We start from the raw sequence: 18,914 nt of genomic DNA, 5'->3' as shown, positions 1-18,914 counted from the left end.
AGTGCTTTTTTTTTTTTAAAGGGCATATGTTGAACTCATACTTTGTTTTTTTAATTAATTAATTAATTAATTTATGGCTGTGTTGGATCTTCGTTTCTGTGCGAGGGCTTTCTCCAGTTGTGGCAAGCGGGGGCCACTCTTCATCACGGTGCGTGGGCCTCTCACTATCGCGGCCTCTCTTGTTGCGGAGCAAAGGCTCCAGATTCGCGGGCTCAGTAGTTGTGGCTCACGGGCCCAGCCACTCCGCGGCATGTGGGATCTTCCGGACCGGGGCACGAACCCATGTGCCCTGCATCGGCAGGCAGATTCTCAACCACTGCGCCACCAGGGAAGCCCTACAGAGTGCTTTTGGTTGGAGTAGAAATGTTGGAATAGAAAGTATTTGCATAAGAAACAGGAAGTGGTTCAGGGTTTGTTGTTTGCTAAGTCGTGGTGTGACCTTGGAGGATTCTCTGGTCTTCCGAAAGATGTAGCCTGGCAGTAACATGAGGTCAGGTGGCACCATGGCCGTGGCAATTAGTTTTGTTCCATTTTAGCTTCTTCTTTTTTTTTTTTTTTAAATATTTATTTATTTATTTAGGCTGCGCCGGGTTTTAGTTGTGGCACACGGAATCTTAGTTGCAGCATGTAGGATCTAGTTTCCTGACCACGGATCAAACCCGGGCCCCCTGCACTGGGAGCGCAGAATCACCCATTGGACCACCAGGGAAGTCCCTCATTTTAGCTTCTTAATGTTGGCTGATTGTGACCAAATATGAAATTTTAGAGACATTTGTCAATTTGTGTTTTTGCCACCTCAAAGTTAAACAGCAGTCAATGAAGAATTTCAACTAGACATATTATCTGGAGTTTGCCCCATATTTCAGTCATCACCCAGATATTAACTTTGCCTCTTAAGATCTAGAGAATATTGGCTTATTTTCTTTTCATTCTCTAAAGCAGGGGTTGACAAGCTTTCCTCTAAAGGGGCACATAGAATATTTTAGGCTCTGTGGACCATGCGATCTCTGTTGCAGTGACTCACTCCTGCTGTTGTAGCCTGAAAGCAGCATAGGAAATACATTGAATTTTGAGGGATTCCAACTATCTGTGTTGGTGATCTGAGCTTTTCTCTTCTTGAGATCCTGGATTAGAGATCTCAGAAAATTCTAGTTAATGTGTTGAATTTTCCTCATGAATATGACATTTGAACATCCCTTAATAACTCATTAAATGGTTACTAGTGCATAGATTCTGGATATCTGTAAGAATTGTCAGGAAAACTTGAGAGCATTTGTAATTTTGGCTCGTTTTGTGGCCTGTGGCGAGGTTGAAAATCGTAATTTGAGACCTGGGCATTACTGTTCTCAAGGGCACTAGTCTGGTGTTCTCTTCTTGGACGGCAGCATTGCCTTGACTTTGAAAATGCCCATGGAAATAGGAGGAGAGACAGACCGTCTCCGCACGCTGCCCTGCTGAGGCTCTCAATCGCTGGGAGCTGGTTCACTTTCCATATTGAACCCGAGCGCTTATCATGTCCCAGGTACTGTACCAGCCTATGTGTCTGTAAAGACAAATCAGCCGTGGAGCTTGCTTTTGACAAACAAAGCTTAGTGGGGAAACCAGCTATTTTTTTTTTTTTTTTGCGGTACGCGGGCCTCTCACTGCTGTGGCCTCTCCCGTTGTGGAGCACAGCCTCCGGACGCGCAGGCTCAGCGGCCATGGCTCACGGGCCCAGCCACTCCGCGGCATGTGGGATCTTCCCAGACCGGGGCACGAACCTGCATCCCCTGCATCGGCAGGCGGACTCTCAACCGCTGAGCCACCAGGGAAGCCCGAAACCAGCTATTTTAACAGAAAACTGTAATAAACATTTTCCATGGCATGCATGTATGTGTGTACCATAATTTAATCGATCCCTTATTAATGGACTAAATCGCTATTATTGATTTTCCTTTTGCCTCAGGCTCTAATATGTCTTGGCATAGTACTGTTACTGATCCCATCTTGATTTTAAATTTTGATATATTGCTTATTATGGAATTTTTGCAGTAGTTCTGATTTTTAAAAGTTGCTTTACAATATATTTTAAAAACCTTGGTTACTAAGCTTTTTTGGCACCCCTTAAATTTGCAACCAAAGCAAGTGCCTTGTTCTCCTCACCCTCGCCAGCCCTGCTGGTTAAATGTTCAGTTGTGCACACATAGGACACTGCAGGAGATGGGCTGTGGGCTCTGGGCTCTGGTACCTTTTCCTGAAGAGAACTGGTGTTTGTCCTGACAGGCAGTTAGCTCTTCCTGACTCCTAAACCCTGGCCCCCCCGAGGTGGTCAATGCCAAATCTGTGCCTCGTTCCGTGGTTTCTTCTCACTCTCTGCTGGGCTCAGTAGTGTCTGCCTCGTCCAGTGGCTGGGTCAGAGCCAGCCGCAGCCTGGGCAGATTCTGCATGCTCGCTAGTGCCCCCCTTGTCTGGTAGCTACCTTTCTGGGCTTCCTCCTCCCTAGCTTTGCTCCATTTCCTGCAATTTCTTTAGCTCTCTTTTTAAAAAGTTTATTTAATTTATTCTGTTTTGGCTGCATTGGGTCTTCATTGCTGTGCACGGGCTTTCTCTAGTTGCGGCAAGCAGGGGCTACTCTTCGTTGTGGTGCGTGGGCTTCTCATTGCAGCGGCTTCTCTTGTTGCAGAGCATGGGCTGTAGGAACCTGGGCTTCAGGAGTTGTGGCTTGTGGGCTTCGGAGTTGTGGCTCGCGGGCTCTAGAGTTCAGGCTCAGTAGTTGTGGCGCACGGGCTTAGTTGATCTGTGGCATGTGAGATCTTCCCGGACCAGGGCTCGAACCCATGTCCCCTGCTTTGGCAGGCGATTCTTAACCACTGTGCCCCCAGGGAAGCCCTTCTTTAGCTCTCTTTTCAGTTTAGTATTTCTCCTTTCCCAGGTGTCAATTACCCTTGAGTTTTACAGTTTGATTATTAAAGTTTTCATTCTTGTAAGTTCTACTGGGTTCTTTTTTGAGCTGCCTGGTTATTTATAATACTCAGTAGCTCCTTGATGATGTTTTAAATTTCTTTTTTGAATTATTTATACCTATTAAACATAGCTGTTTTCTATTTGGTAATTGATACTTGCAGTATCTGATAATTTTTTTTATGCTGACTCTGTCATTGGTTCTTTGTGCTGTTACTTTAAGGTCTTATTTTTCATGTGTTTTGTGATTTTTATTATGAACTTAAAATTGTTAGCACTGTATTTGTGAGAATTCTTTGAGGACCCAGTTGAGGGTGCTTTCCTTTAAGAGAATGTTTCTTGTGGCCGGGTGGCGGGAGCAGCTCCCATCCCAGGTCTACTTTCTTATTAAAATTATTGGCTTGTGGATTTTCAGGCAATACTGAAAGTATGCAATCATGCCACGCTTGACAGTTCACTCTTGCCTGGCTTTCTGAAGGGGTCTGTGCTCTGAAGTCCTGTCTTGTGTTGGTCTGAGGCTTTTCTTTCTGTCCCTCTGCTCAAAGGCACTAACACTGACCTTCTGTGTCTCTGGAATCTGTCATCTTTAGGGCTCACCTTTCTGAATTTGAGCTCTCACTAAGTTCCTGATTAGAGATGTTTTCCCTTCATTTCTTACAAGGTCATTCATTTTTTTCAAGACTTTGCAGAATATTTGTGTAGCCTTTTCTGTTACTGTACAGCATGAGGTTTTGGGGGTCTCTGTATTCAGCAGTATTATCAGAAACCAGTCCTATAGTTTTCCAGTTTTTAATAATATTCGACTCTGTATTACTAGTTGTGGTCAGTTCCCAAGACCACTTGTAAGACCCTATTTAACTCCAGGTCAGTAGGATCGTTGGTTGTTAGGGGCGGTTGGATTGTGGTGCTCTCCATCCCTTTGCCGTGGATTAAACAGGATGGTACGGCCTGACCTGGCCACCCAGGCATCATGGGTAACATTCACTGAATGAAAGGTAGGATTAAATTTTAAACAGTGAATTGAACTTTTAGAGTACAGTATACTTATGAATGGAGGGTTATCTGTCTATAAATGCAGGATTGGAACTAAAAGGGATTACTCAATGAATATGGTTTTGAGGTTCCCTGTGCCCACTTTGCATATGTGTCTCTTGATTATGTGAACTTATAAGAGGTGGTGTTACGTGGCAGTATTGCTGAAGTTTCCCATTTTCAGGTAGCCTCACAGAGACAAATATTTTACATACTTCTGCTTACTATACCTGTCATCCAGATTGTGTTAGAGTTGGACATCTGAAGTGTAAGGGCATAAGGGCACCCCTAAATATGTTAAGGTCCTATGAACCAGGAGATATATTTAGGGTGACGCAGTATGGAGGGGCAGCATGTCAACACCATTTTCTTTTACATTTCAGGTTAATGCTGATGTCCCTGTACAACGTGAGCATCAATTTGAAAGGCTTGAAGTACATTAGTGAGAGTCCAGGATTCATCCCTTTGTTGTGGTGGCTTCTGAGCGGTAAGGATGGGCTTTACCTGTGCGTTTCCTTATACACCTGTTCCCCTGTGGCAGGAGGAGATCGTAAAGTATTAGAGATGAGGGTTGTTCATCCCAAGGTGTTCTCATGCCTTCCTATAAAAAGATTTCAAATTATAGAAAACTCACTGGTATGCTGTTATTTCTAGTTCTGTTTATGAAGTATCGCTTTCAATTTAGTTATGATTCTGTGACACAAAGAAAAATTATCTAATAAAACAGCTAATAAGTGGCTTTAACCTGTCCCTTTCACTGTGAACGATTCAGCACTATGTATGCTGTCTGTGGCTCTGAACATCAGGTATAGGGAAATCCCGTCGTTAAGCAACGTGGGGAAAAAAGAAATCTGAGAGATTGCAGCTCTGAAGTTCCATCTGTCTATCTATCCATCCATCTGATGTGTTTTTTTGTTTTCTTTGGAATAAAAAGCTGTCTTTACTGTTTCTCCGGCTTTTCTCCCTAACCACCAATTTAACCTAAAATTTTGTCCCAATCTGTTCATCATACTTTTTTTTAATATAAATTTATTTGTTTATTTTTGGCTGCATTGGGTCTTCATTGCTGCACGTGGGCTTTCTCTAGTTGTGGCGAGCAGGGGCTACTCTTTGTTGCGATGCACGGACTTCTCATTGTGGTGGCTTCTCTTGTTGTGGAGCACGGGCTCTAGGCGCACGGGCTCAGTAGTTGTGGCTTGCGGGCTTCAGTAGTTGTGGCACGCAGGCTCAGTAGTTGTGGCTCACGGGTTCTAGAGCGTAGGCTCAGTGGTTGTGGCTCATGGGCTTAGTTGCTCTGCGACATGTGGGATCTTCCTGGACCAGGGATCGAACCCGTGTGCCCTGCATTGGCAGGCGGATTCTTAACCACTGTGCCATCAGGGGAATCCTGTTTATCATACTTTTTAATACCATGTCTTCAGTAGGAACATTTCATTCAAGCGTGCAAAAAAATTACCTTTCCTTATTTTTTTGTAATTCAGATCAATCTCTGTTTTTGAGCTTCAGTTCCATTTGGTGGTAAATGCTTATTTTTTGTAACAGGTTTTTTGAGGTATAATTGGCATGCAATAAACTGTACACATTTAAGGCAAACAACTGGTAAGTTTTGACGTAAGTTATACACCCGTAGAATCATCATCACAGTCAAGATAATGAGCACACCTGTCACTCTCGAGAGGTGCCTTGTGCTTCTTGGATCCCTCCTTCCCGTCCCTCTGTTCCCCTCTTCCCAGAAAATCGCTTGCCTCCTTTCTGTATTACAGGTTAGTTTTCATTTTCTACAGGTTTATATAAATGGAACCATGCACTGTGTATTCTTTTTTGCCTCTCTTCTTTCACTCGGCATAATTATTTCGAGATCTCTCCATGCTGTGTGTATTAATAGTTGATTCCTTATTACTCAGTAGTATTCTGTTATGTGGAGAGACTGCAGTTGCCTTATGTATTCGGCTGTCGATGGACATTTGGGCTGTCTTCAGGTTTTGGCTCTTGTAAATAAAGCTGCTGTGAACATTCTTGTATGTTTTTGCCTGGACACCGGCTTTCATTTCTCTTGGGTCAGCACCTGGGAGTGGACTGTCTAGCTCGCGTAGTAGGTATTTTTGTGGCACTGCCAAGCTGTGCTGCAAAGTGTCGGCACTGCTTTGCACCCCGCAGCCCCCGCCCCAGCAGAGAGTTACCGCCTCTGTTGTGTATATCCTCGTCAGTGTTCGGCATGGTCCTTCTTCTTAATTTTGGATATTCCGGGAGTGATGTGATATACCTCACTCACTTTGGTCTTAACTTGCATTTATGTTATGACTAGTGATGTTGAGCATTTTTTCCTGTATTTATTTGCCCATCCATATATCTTTTATGATTAAATGTCTGTTCACACCTTTTTGCCCATTAAAAAAAATTGGGTTATTACTCAGCCATAAGAAGGAACAAAACTGGGTCATTTGTAGAGACGTGGATGGATCTAGAGACTGTCATACAGAGTGAAGTAAGTCAGAAGGAGAAAAACAAATATCGAATATTAACGCATATATGTGGAACTAGAAAAATGGTACAGATGAACCAGTTTGCAGGGCAGAAATAGAGACACAGATGTAGAGAACAAACGTATGGACACCAAGGGGGGAAAGTGGGGGCGGTGGTGGTGGTGGAATGAATTGGGCGATTGGGATTGACATGTATACACTGATGTGTATAAAATGGATGACTAATAAGAACCTGCTGTATAAACAAAAATTGGGTTGTTTCAATTGAGTATTGAGGTTCTTTGTATATTCTGCTTACAAATCTTTTGTCAGATACGTAGTTTGCAAATAATTGCTCTCAGTTTGTTGCTTGTCTTTTCATTCTCTTAAGAGCATCTTTAAAGAACAGAAGTTCTTAATTTTTTTGGTGAGGTTTAATTTATTCTTTTTCTTCTACGAATCATGCTTTTGGTATAGAAATTTTTGCCACATGGATTTTTTAAATGTGTTTTCTTCTATTAGTTTTATAGTTTTGCATTTTACGTTTAGGTCTGTGATCCATTTTGAGTTAATATTTATATATGTTGAGTGGTATACTCAAAGTTGGGTTTTTTTGTTTTTGTTTTTTTTGCATAAAGCCACCTAGTTGATCTAACACCATTTGTTTGGAAGACTCTCCTTTCTCCACAGAATTGCCCTTGGACCTTTGTTGAAAATCAAATGACATTATATGAGAGGGTGTAGTTTTTGGACTCTATTCGTTTGTTCTGTGGATCCATTTTTGTAGCATTACGCCAATACCATACTTTATAATAAATATTAAAGTCAGGTAGTGTAAATCCTCCAACTTTGTCCTTATTTTTCAAAGTTGTTTTGACTCTTTCTAAGTCCTTTGCATCTCCATACGAATTTGAGGATCAGCTTGTCACTTTCTAACAACAAAAAATCCTGTTGGGATTTTTATTAGGATTGTGTTGGATCAACAGTTCACCTTGGGGAGGATTGACATTTTAGCAATACCGAGTCTTCCAGCCAATGAAATAGTATACGTATGTCTGTTTATTTAGATATTGTTGGGAGAGCAGAGGAGCTGACCTCCTTTGTTTCTGGCTATCTTTTCAAGGCTGCTTATGTAGTAAATCCCCATGAAGATAGAGATACTGTCTCTGTCCAGAACAAAGGGTGGGTTTGTTTACACTCATGCAATAGGGATAATGCTTCCCTCTGGGGAGAAGGTCTGGCAGGATTACTCCCATTATGAACGATTTGGGTTCCCTGAGTTCGGGGTTTCTCTTCTGTAGTGCAGCCCATGGCATATGCCTGGCGCTGTGGAATTGGGTCTCATTGAACTGTGCTGATCCTCTGGATATGGCTGTTGCCGTGGAGGAATACTGTTCTTTGCCTTGGACACAGGGGTGTTGTCTCTCCTGCCAGCATCCGTGAGACCCTCGCATGCTGGCTTATTAACTTGCAGGTAGGGTAAAACCCCAGATCTTCCAAAGCTGTAAGGAGGTGGCCGAGAGGGCTGTGTTTGTATTTTAGGAGGTCTCCTGCCCACGAGGGCTGGGTATTTGACCAGACAGCTTTTTTCTCTTGAGAACGTGAGCCAAGGAACCCATGGAATCAGAGGTGGGTCTTGGGCTAGAGGTGGGCAGCTATCCCGGCTGGTCGCTGTGGGCCACGTGCCAGCAGATGGTGTCAGTCGGCAGGGGCGGGGGTGGGGAGAGGGCGAGGATAATTAAATAAGGGTCCCTAACACTCCTGGAGTGCCAGGCAATGTGTATTTACAGATTTACTTCTCTAAATACCCTTATAAGGCAAATATTACAATTTATGTTTTATATATGAGGAAACTGGAGCACGCAGGGGTGAAGTGACTTCCTCGAGGTCATACAGCTTCTGGGTGGAAGTCCGGGCAGTTGGGTTCTAGGTCCCTTCTCCCAGCCACTCTGTGGACCTCCGCTCCGCAGGAAGTGCCTCTGAGATGGATGCTTAGTTCCCGGTGACCTCTCTCCCTTCCTTGTCTCCTGGTGTGGTGTGGCTCAGCCTTAGAGATAGATGTCCTGAAACCTTACGCCCCTCTCTGCTAGCTTGCAGCCAGTGATCCGCCAGCGCCTTTTGCCAGTTGTTTACTTTCGCATAAAAAGAGGGCCTTAGGCTGCATGTTCTCTAGGGCCTTTTCTAGCTCTGGTGCTCCAGAAACGTTCCAGGGCCGAGTGACAGTCCTTACAGTTTCATTTTAATTTAGGCAGCTCTCTAGGTTGCCAGCAACCCAAGAGTGTCGGTTCCTGACCCTCACCAGAGATGGCGCGCTTTGACCAGGGTGGATTGTTCCTGCTTGAATTTCAGGTCCTGTACAGTTGGGGCTGGGGTGAAGTTGCCTTAATGCCACTTTTTGCCCAGGGGCCATCAGGCTTTCTTGCTCATGAAGACAGTTACTGGTTCTTTTGACAGTGTGCACAGCCCAAAGCCTAATAAATCTTTTGAAATGTCATCTTGATGTTATTTGCTATCACAGTCAAATAAAGACAAGGTCTACCAAGCCCAGCATGTTGTCCCCTGATTTATCCATGGAATTAATTTAACTTAACAATTGAAATTTGCTATAGAATTTGGTGTGTCTTTTAGGAAGGTGAATATATATTTTATTATAGAATAGGAAAACAGAAACAAAAGTAGTTCTTTGAAAAAAGTATGTGCATCTTGGTGCCTGGCGGTGGTGGTGTGATTGTTTTCATAATTCTAGACTGTCATAACTGCTTAGGACTAAGAGAATTTAAAAACTGGGGCTTCCCTGGTGGCGCAGTGGTTGAGAGTCCGCCTGCCAATGCAGGGGACACGGGTTCGTGCCCCGGTCCGGGAAGATCCCACATGCCGCGGAGCGGCTGGGCCCATGAGCCATGGCCGCTGAGCCTGTGTTTCCGGAGCCTGTGCTCCGCAACGGGATAGGCCACAACAATGAGAGACCCGTGTACCGCAAAAAAAAAAAACAAAACAAAAAAACTGGATTATTCTTCTTTGCTTTTAGGTAGATCTGCTTTATGAAAATATACTAGAAAATAAGAATCTCTCTTAACTTTTAGAAGATCTAGGAGAAAAGATTCCATTACTTCTTTCAATAATTGGTTCCTACATTTGTCAGTTTTCATGTTAGGAAATTTGATATGTTTTAAAGAACATGGACTTTGGATTCATTAGAGCCAGATTGAAATTACAGCTTGTCTACTTGGGAACTTACCTCTTAGGATCCCTCTTTTCTGCTCTGCAAAATGGGGATTTCTACCTCAAGGGTCTTCGTGTATATTAAAATTCAGTAGTGCCTGGGCCAATACCTAACATAGTAGGTGTTAAAGAGGTGTTAGTTTCACTTTTTATTTATAATCTAAATCTTTTATGCCACAATGAAAGCTCATTTCCTTTTAATTCTTTGACCTAAAGGTGGCAAGTTGCTTTCAAGTATCCGGACTTCTTTGATCCAGAGTACAGGACCAGTTGCTGTTAATCATCCCTGACTAAATAATCTCATTTCCTTTAACCTTTGCTGGGTTTCATTTTCCTTCCCTTTATTCAATTTGTTGCTGGCTTTTTCCCAGGCTTTCTCCAAATTCTTCACATTCCTCTTAAGCCGAAGAACTGGCACGGAACTCTAGCAAATAGCTGATGAGGACAGAGTGTTTTTGGGAGGACGGCCATTAACGGTTATGTAACCGTTAATGCAAACTGGCGTTCAGATCACACCTGTAACTTTTTAGTGCTGCATTTCCTACTCACATTTACAATGTTGAACAGCCACATAGGCATTTGCTTCCCATCTTACATTTATTTGGTTTATCTAAGTAATATGAAACATTGATCGTTCTACCCAATTTGTATTAATATCTTGAGCCCAGACCTCTCTCCTGAACCCCAGACCCATATATCTGACTATCTACTTGACATCTCCACATGGACAGCTAGTAGACATTCAAACTCAGTGTGTTCAGGCTAAATTCCTAATCTTCCTCCATTTAACTCTACCCACGGCCTTCCCAGGCTCAGTTGATGGCAGCTCTATTTTTCCAGTTTCCCAGGCCTGTAAAGACCTTGGAGTGATTCTTGTCTCCTTCTTCTCTGATACCCACGTGCAGTCTGTAAGGAAATTCTCATGGCCCTGCTTTCAAAATACATCCATAATCTGACCACAGTCTGCCACTACCACCAGGTTTTGAGCCTCCCTCATCTTCTGTTTAAAAACTTCAGGTCACCTCCTGCAGATCTCCCATCAGCCCATCCTTGTAGACCATGAATTGGGAGGCAGCGGTATAATGGCCTAGATCCTGGACAAGTCTCCGTACTGAAAACACTCAAAATGCCTGGTGAGATATAAAAAACACTTTAAAAGCCCTCCTTTGAGCTAGAAAAATAGTAATTACACCCAGAGCACAAAAACCAAGTGAAAGTGAGATGCCAGAGAGGTTAACAGAGACCTGAGCTAACTCCTGTTCTGAAGGCATTTGTCAAGATGACCTTTAGTTTCCGTGTCCTAACAGGGTGTGGGGACAGGAAACAAAGCTCAGTTACCACCCTAAATGAGTAGCCGGGTAGGGGACTCCCAAAGGTACTTACCAGCATTGTCAGGGTAGACTGAAGGTACTCTTCCTGCCCTTGGAGACTACAGGAAGGTGGCCTGTTTGACCTTAGGGACTGAACACAGTGGGAAAATCTCTTCTGAGAATAACCATAGGCTGTAGTGGAGGAAAAATGTCCTCTGAGAATTAATCACTGTAGACTGGTTTTCATGCAGCTTCGAAGCCTGAATTCAAACCACCCAGGCAGTCCTTGTTTAGAGAACAATGCACATCCTTTCTGGAGGATTCTTTGACTTCAACCGGTTCATACAGATAAGGTTCCAAGAGTCAGAGCTCACATATTAAAAATTACAAAAAGCATGGGAAGTATCATTAGTGAAATAACGTGACATAGACCCGAAAGAAGATTTCAGGTCTAAGAGTTATCAAATCAATATAAAATAAGTGTGTTTACTGTGTTTACAGAAAAAAAGAAAGGATTAATATATGAGTAAAGAGTGAGAGATTGTGCAAGTGACTGGGCAGATCTGAAAAAGGGTCAAATAATATTTCTGGAAGTGAACAATATAATGATTGCAATTATAAATTTAATAGACAGCTTTAACAGCAGATTAGACGTAGTTGAAGGGATAATTAGATTGATGCAGACAGTTCTGAAGAAATTATCTGGAATGAAGCACAGAGAGACAGAGATGGAAAATTGGAGTGGGCAAGAGACAGAGGAGAGACTGGGCACTGGACGGTCAGCGTTCTGGGCAGGGAGGGGAGGGCGAGTGGGACAGAAGCAGCGTTACAGGGATAATGCCAGAGAAGCTCCCCACCCTTGTTTGCACTGAATTTGAGAAGTCCACCTGATTGTAAGCAGGATGAAGGACAAGGATTTTGCACTAAGACACATTGTCATGAAAACCAGAACATTAGAGAGAGGAGCTCTTAGAAGCAGGCAGACAGAAAAGATGTATACCTTTAAAGGATTGACACTTTGACTGACAGTTGACCCCTTCACAGCAATAGTGCAGTATCTTGGCACGGAGAGAAAATAACTGTGAACACGAATTTGTATGCTTCTTTCCCCCCGCCAACAAATAGCTTTCAGAGCAAGGGTGAAATAAAGACATTTCAGACAAACAAGAACTGAGAGAGTCTGTCACCAGTAGACCTTCCCAGTAGGAGCTTCTAAAGGGTGTATATATACATATATACATATATATATATATATATATACATATACATAAAGGGTGTATATATACATATACATATACATATAAATATATATATACACACTTCAGGAGGAGCTTGATCTCGGATGGAAAGTGTGAGATGCAAGTGAGAGCAATGATCAGAGGTGGTAGCACATGTATCAATGAGTCAAAATAAACACCGACGAACAGAAAAGCCAAACAGTAGAATACCAAGAGCAGAGTGATAGCATGCGCACTGGGAGGAGGATAGGCAGAGCGGCAGCATTGTGAGGTCCAGCCCCGTTCAAAACCGAGAGCCGGAACAGTGGCTAATTTCAGACCTTGATAGTTTGCAGGTGAAAATTTCTAGGATCACGTGGAGATAATAGAAAGACTCTATGCCTATAACGTTAATACAGGATAAAATGCGATGTGAAAAATAATTCAAAAGGTGGCAAAAAAGAGAAAAAATGAAAAAATAAGATGGAAGCAATAAATCCCAAAATATGTACAGTTACAACTATAAATGGACCAAATGACCCAGTTAAGAGATAGTCATGTCAGACTGGATTTAAAATAATCATCCAGTTATATGTTGTTTATAAGAGATTCATTTAAAACATAAGAATACATAAATGTTGAGAATAAAAGGAAAACGTACTAGGCAGATTCTCATCACCAGATTCTGTATCACCAGGTTATAACATTTTGAACTTATATAAACACTTCCTAATATAGTCTCAAAAATGAAAAAACTGAAAACAGCATAAGAAGGAATTCATAAATCCCCCATGATCAGGGACATTTTAACCCACTTCACTCAATACTTGATAACTAAAAAACAACAAACAATAAGGATATGAATGGTTTGAAAAACACAATTAACCAGTCTGCCCCACTGGGCGCATAGAAGACTCCAGCTGTGTAGTTGTTTCAGTTACACATGGAAAATTTATGAAAGTGATCATTTTCTGGGGTTTGAAGCAAGTCTCACATTTCAGATGATAAGAATCGTATGGGATATCTTCTTTGACCACAATACAGTGAAGGTGGAAATTAATAACGAAAAGAGAATTAGTAAAATCCTGCATGTAGAAATTAAGTAACCCATGAGTAAAAGAAGAACTCATAATAGAAATCAGATGTTTTGAACTGCATAATGAAAATATTATGTATGAAAAATGATGAAATGCATTTAAATCAGTATTGAGTAGAAAGTTTATCAATTTAAAGAAGAAAGCGGAAAATGAATGAGCTGAACATCTACATAAGAGCTTAAGAAATGGGAACAACTCTGGGCAGCTCAGCAGCAGATTTGAGCTGGTAGGAAGAATCAGCAAACTTAATGCTAGGTAGAGGTTATCTGGTCTGAACAACAGAAACAAAAAAGGACGACGGAAAATGAGCAAAGCTCAGAGACCTCCGGGACGTCGTCAAGCATACCAGCAGAAGCACAGTATGAGTCCCTGAAGGAAATGCTCGAGAGAGGAAAGGGGCAGAAAAAATATTCGAGAAGAGAACATCTGAAAACATCCTAACTTTGATGAAAAACAGTCCATACGTCCAAGAATATACGTGAACTTCAAGTAGGATAAACACAAAGATCTACTTGTAGACATGTCACAGTCACACTGTTAAAACTTAGGACCAAGAGAACATTTCGGAATCAGTGAAACACGTACAAGGACACCACAGATTGACAGCTCACTGCTCATCAGAAACAGTAGTCCTAAAGCGGAGGGATGATGTGTCCAAAGTTCTGAAAGAAAAGACCTTCCTTCTACCAAGAATTCTGTGTCCAGCTAAACTAGTCTTCAAAATGAAGGCAAAATACATTCCTGAATACGCAAAGACTGAGAGATTTTATTGCTAGCAGACCTTCTTTACAAGAAAGGAAGTTCTTAAAGCTGGGAGAAAATGACCCCAATGCATAACTCCAATCCAGAGATATTGGTGGAGGCCACCTTGCCATGGGCTCAGTGTGATTCATGGGTAAGGCTGGTGTTTCAGAGGCACTCTCTGTTGAAACTGGGTGTTTTTTGGTTTTTTTTGGGTTTTTTTTTGCTGTACGCAGGCCTCTCACTGTTGTGGCCTCTCCTGTCGCGGAGCACAGGCTCCGGACGCGCAGGCTCAGCGGCCATGGCTCACGGGCCCAGCCGCTCCGCGGCATGTGGGATCTTCCCGGACCGGGGTATGAACCTGTGTCCCCTGCATCGGCAGGCGGACTCTCAACCACTGCGCCACCAGGGAAGCCCCGTGGTTTTTTTTTTAAAGACAAATACCACACCTGTTGCACTGACAATCTGAACACTGGGCTAATGCAAAGTGTTAGGAGAAATATTTAACCAACATAATAAAACAATTATATTGAAAATCTTTGTAAATAACCATCTTAAATGTTTTGCTTTCTGATCACATGGTTATCATCATTGTTCACATAATAAAGATGTAGCTTACTAGAATCATAACCCTTGCAAGGCCACCTATTTGGGCTAATAGGAATGCTGAAGATATGTAACTAAACTTTCATCTGCATGCAAACCTCTCAGCCTTTCTCTGTGCGTATGACCCAAATATATATAACCAAATGCCAAATATTCTCTGTGATATAACCAAAGTCCAAATAAGAGCGTTGCATCTCTGTGTGAGATGATGGACAGCTGCACACAAACTGAAGTGTTTCATTCATTCATTGGAGATGTGTTTTTGAGCACCTCCTACATGTTACAGGTGCTTGGGATCATCTGTGAGCCAAACGAGATCCCTGCCCTCTTGGAGCTTTCATTCCCGTGTGGAAGAGAGATAGTAAACAACAAGCAGACCAACCAGGGGAATTACACAGTATGTCAAAAGGTGACTGATGCCACGGGAAAAGAGAATGTGACACCACAGTGGGGTAGGGAGGTGTGAGTTAGAGGACGGAGGTACACTGTCCTCACTGAAAGGAAAATGATGCTTAAACTAACTTTGGAAAAACGAGAGGAGCTATTCACAGAAGATGCTGGAGTAACTCAAAATCTGAGAAAAATCTAAACAGCCAAGCTTTGGGAAGGGCGGGGTGAAGCCAACTGCAAGCTGGAGGATCCCTCTTTGCACCCTTGTGTCAGCACTCTGACCCGGCTTCAGTGACCGACAGCCAGAAGAACTTCCCCCAAGTGGCCAGCCACATAGCCACAGGCAGCTCTGGATCACACCTGATAGCTCTATGGCCCAGACTGGGGAAAATACTCCTCTTCGGCAGCTCCAGCCAGAACACACCTGGAGGATGACTCTGGCCTGGCGCAGGCCACGTGCCCTTCGCTGAGATCGTCACCATGGCACCACCAGGCCCCACGCTGACCAGTGAGGAGGGTAGAAGGCAGGAGCATGCCAAGCAGACCTAAGAACAGCCCCACGGAAACTGAGTCAAGGCTAACTTTCCTAGCCCAGGGTCCAATCACGCCACCGACAGTGAGTCTGGGGACCCCACCTCTGCCTAGGCTGGTGAACAGCCTGAGGAGTGTACAGAGCAGGGGGTGCGTCCAGGCAGTGTTGGGCCAGAGGTGGCCACTAACTTCTTACAGCTCGTGGCAAAAAGACCCAGACGCTTGGGCAAAGTGGTGGGGATTCAGAAGAGCCTCAGAGACCCTGTCAGGGCTCAGTTCAGTGAAGAATTGGAAAGCAAATCCAGAACAGAGGGCGGAGGCCACGGGGAGAGCTAGAGAACGCATAAATGGCCTGAGGGAAACCGGACACCGGCTCCTAACAGACGAGGAGCAGCAGAGGGGGCTCCTGCAGCGGGTGGAAGGGAGACCACGGCCAGGGGCAGGGCAGAGGCAGGCTTTCGACAGCAGGAATTGTGTGCAGATCTAAGATCTGGTTCCAACCAAAAGGAAATGTACGGTCTAGGTGGATACGACCGATATTTATGAAACAAGATACCAAGAAAACGTTAAATCAGTATGTCTCTAAGTAAAATGGGAAACCAAAGGCGACAGGACTCGACATGGGCTAGAGCAGCAGCAGAAAGCTCCTAAGAGGCGTGACCTGAGCTGAGCCTGAAGAGACAGCAGAACAGCGAGGGCGGACCGAGTGAGGCGGCGTTCAGAGTCGCTGGGTCTGATGGCTCTGCATGCCTCGCAGAAGGGGGATGGTGCAGCGTTTGTCTTTCTGTGACTGGCTTGTTTCACTCAGCTACCTCCATGTCCTCGAGGTTCAACCACGTTGTGGCAGGCTGAGAAATACTCCACTGTACGTATAGACCGCAGTTTCTTTATCCATTCGTCTGTCGATGGACATTTAGGTTGCTTCCTTATCTTGGCTATTGTGAATAATGCTGCAGTAAACATGGCTATGCAAATATCTCTTCAAGATCCTTTTTTCAGTTCTTCTTGGATGTGTACCCAGGGATGGGATAAAATCTTTCACTCTTACTAGAAGCCTTTCTAGTAAAAAAAAAAAAAAAAAAACCACGGAAAACTCTCAAATATTATTGACTTGACACTTGGCCTCCAGGTCCAACAGGACAAAGAAGTCAGCCTCCCCACAGGATGTTGCGGGGCCCCTTCTCTTTGATTGATCAAACCTTATGTAACCATTTTAACCAGAAACACAGTCTAAGTGTTTGATTTTTAGCTGTTGATAGAATTGAGTGGTCAAATGACTGCTTCATATCTTGAAGGATGTCAGAAAACATTTGGCTTACGTATGTCAAATCCAGCAAGCTGAGAACAATCGAAAATTTACTCTAGTCTGATAGAGGTATAATTAATTCATGGTCACAATTTAGAAAGGGGAGGTAGTTTATATGGAAGGATGAGTTTGGTGTGGGACATGCTCAGTTCGGGGTAACAGTAAAAAAAGGAAAATATCTGAAGGGAGCTATCCAACAGGCCCTTGGAGATGAGAAGCTTGGAGTTCACGCGATAGGCCAGAGGCGTGGGTTTAGGAGTCATTATTAGAGAAGTAACAGAACAGAGGACTGGGAGTGTGGAGGCTGTCATGCAGCGGAGCTGGCCCTCCCAGGGCCATGGGGAGAGGCCTGAGCCCTGAGGAGGGGTCTCCGGGAGCCCGGAGTGAGGAGAGGCAGGGCGAGGGCAGAGCTGGGCCTGGCCCCCCTCTGGCAGTTCCCTGGTTTGTGGTTCTGGGCGAGTCCTTTAGATTATATGACAGTCAGGCTTGTCATCTACAAAGTAGAACTGCAAATGTGTCTCTGCTTTCCTCAAAGGGAGGCCACGAGAATTTAGTGTAGCAGTAAATGGAAATGGTTTATAAATTTAAAAAAAGGAGAAAATAGTCATTTGTGAAGACAGGAGTCTAATAGTGTCAGATATATGTTGAAGATCAAGAAAACAGGAATGGAGAAAAGGCTTTGGTGATCTTTGAAAAGATTTTCTGTAGAGTACAGAATTAAGGACAAAGGAGATTGAAGGAGGGGATGGGGAAAGGACAGCAGTAGTGAGGGTAATGCTGCTTGGGCGGGAGTTTGTTAGTGAAAGGGGGCTTCGTGTGTTGGTATTAAGGGTATTAAGGGTAATCAGGTCCTAATTTTCAGGTTTTGAATTTCAAATAGAAAGGAAATACTTAAAAATAAGAATTAGGGACTTCCCTGGCGGGCCAGTGGTTAAGACTCTGCGCTTCCACTGCAGGGGGCGCGGGTTCCATCCCTGGTCGGGGAACTAAGAATCCTGTGTGACGAGCGCTCAGCCAAACAACAACAACAAAAAAACAAAACAAAAACCCCCAAGCATTAATATATCTTACTTTACAACACACTGTGACCATAACATTTTCTTGAGCAAGGAGTTATTTTCTCTTGCAGTTCATCTTCAAACGGTGAGTTCTTTTCTGGCATAAAAGTAGTTACTAAAATGTGATACTTGCTTCATTTTTGGTGGTTTGTTTTAATATAGTCTGCTAATATTAGAATAGTTTTTATAATCATTCTGTATGAATTCTGCATTATTCTTTAAGGAAAGACATCATTAAGTGTTTTTCACTAATTCACTGATGGAAGATCCAACGCTTAGGATTATGGTTCTTTATGAGATTATCCAGCCTCAGCTAATGAAATTTCCCATATGGTTTGTAAACGTTCCAGCTGTGAACACACTCTACTGATAACACGAGTTATGTAACATCTTGGAAGCCAGTTTATTCAGGAATCAAAAGAAAGCCTCTAGAAGGTGAAAATTGGGAAGTTAGTGTTTATCATATATTTGCTGGGCTATATTTTGTGGAAATATATTTTAGCATTTTAAGTGCTAAAATTATAGAGAAAAACTTGCATGTCCCAAGATCATATGGCTCCAGGAGAGAGCCTGGCTAGAACTTGAAGGTACACGACCTGAGCATCTTCTAATCTTGCCTGCGTTACCCTCCCAGCCAGAATGTCCACCAGGCCACAGAGGCTTCTGCAGAGCAGGGGCAATGCCAGGGCACCAGGAGGCCACCGGGACTTCAGCTCGGGAGCAGCACAGAAGGCAGGGACCCCTGACCCCACTTAGCACGGGAAGGTGCCCGTCAGAGCTCTGCTTACGTTACGTGCAAGGCACAGGGTTCTTGAGTCATCTCTTACAGTTGGATCAGATCGTAACACGCAAAGATTATAGCCCCTGTTTTACAAGATGTGAAACTGTGCACTCCACAGCGCTGAGAGTGACGCAGTCCCTGAGCTTGTAGCACGTGGGGTCGGAACCACTTTGCCTTTCTCCCATGGTTTCTCTGGTTGTGTCTGTATATTCTGGACACCG

The 18,914-nt window shown here is 43.5% G+C and overlaps 1 protein-coding gene across 7 annotated transcripts in view; it reads left to right on the top strand.

Moving 5' to 3' along the window:
- The window catches only part of HSF2BP (heat shock transcription factor 2 binding protein), an 81,784-nt gene that overhangs the window by 41,514 nt on the left and 21,356 nt on the right, over positions 1-18,914 (top strand). For all 7 annotated transcript variants that reach the window (XM_032629931.1, XM_032629930.1, XM_032629929.1 and 4 more), the window contains one exon: positions 4,356-4,459. In XM_032629931.1, coding sequence (XP_032485822.1) covers positions 4,356-4,459 — 104 coding nt within the window. The remainder of the gene's footprint in view (positions 1-4,355; positions 4,460-18,914) is intronic.

The sequence above is a fragment of the Phocoena sinus genome, chromosome 4 (genome assembly GCF_008692025.1).
Source record: "Phocoena sinus isolate mPhoSin1 chromosome 4, mPhoSin1.pri, whole genome shotgun sequence".
Taxonomy (NCBI): Eukaryota; Metazoa; Chordata; class Mammalia; order Artiodactyla; family Phocoenidae; genus Phocoena; species Phocoena sinus.
The sequence above is the reverse complement of the archived record's forward strand: the minus strand, read 5'-3'. Positions and strand labels throughout refer to the sequence as shown.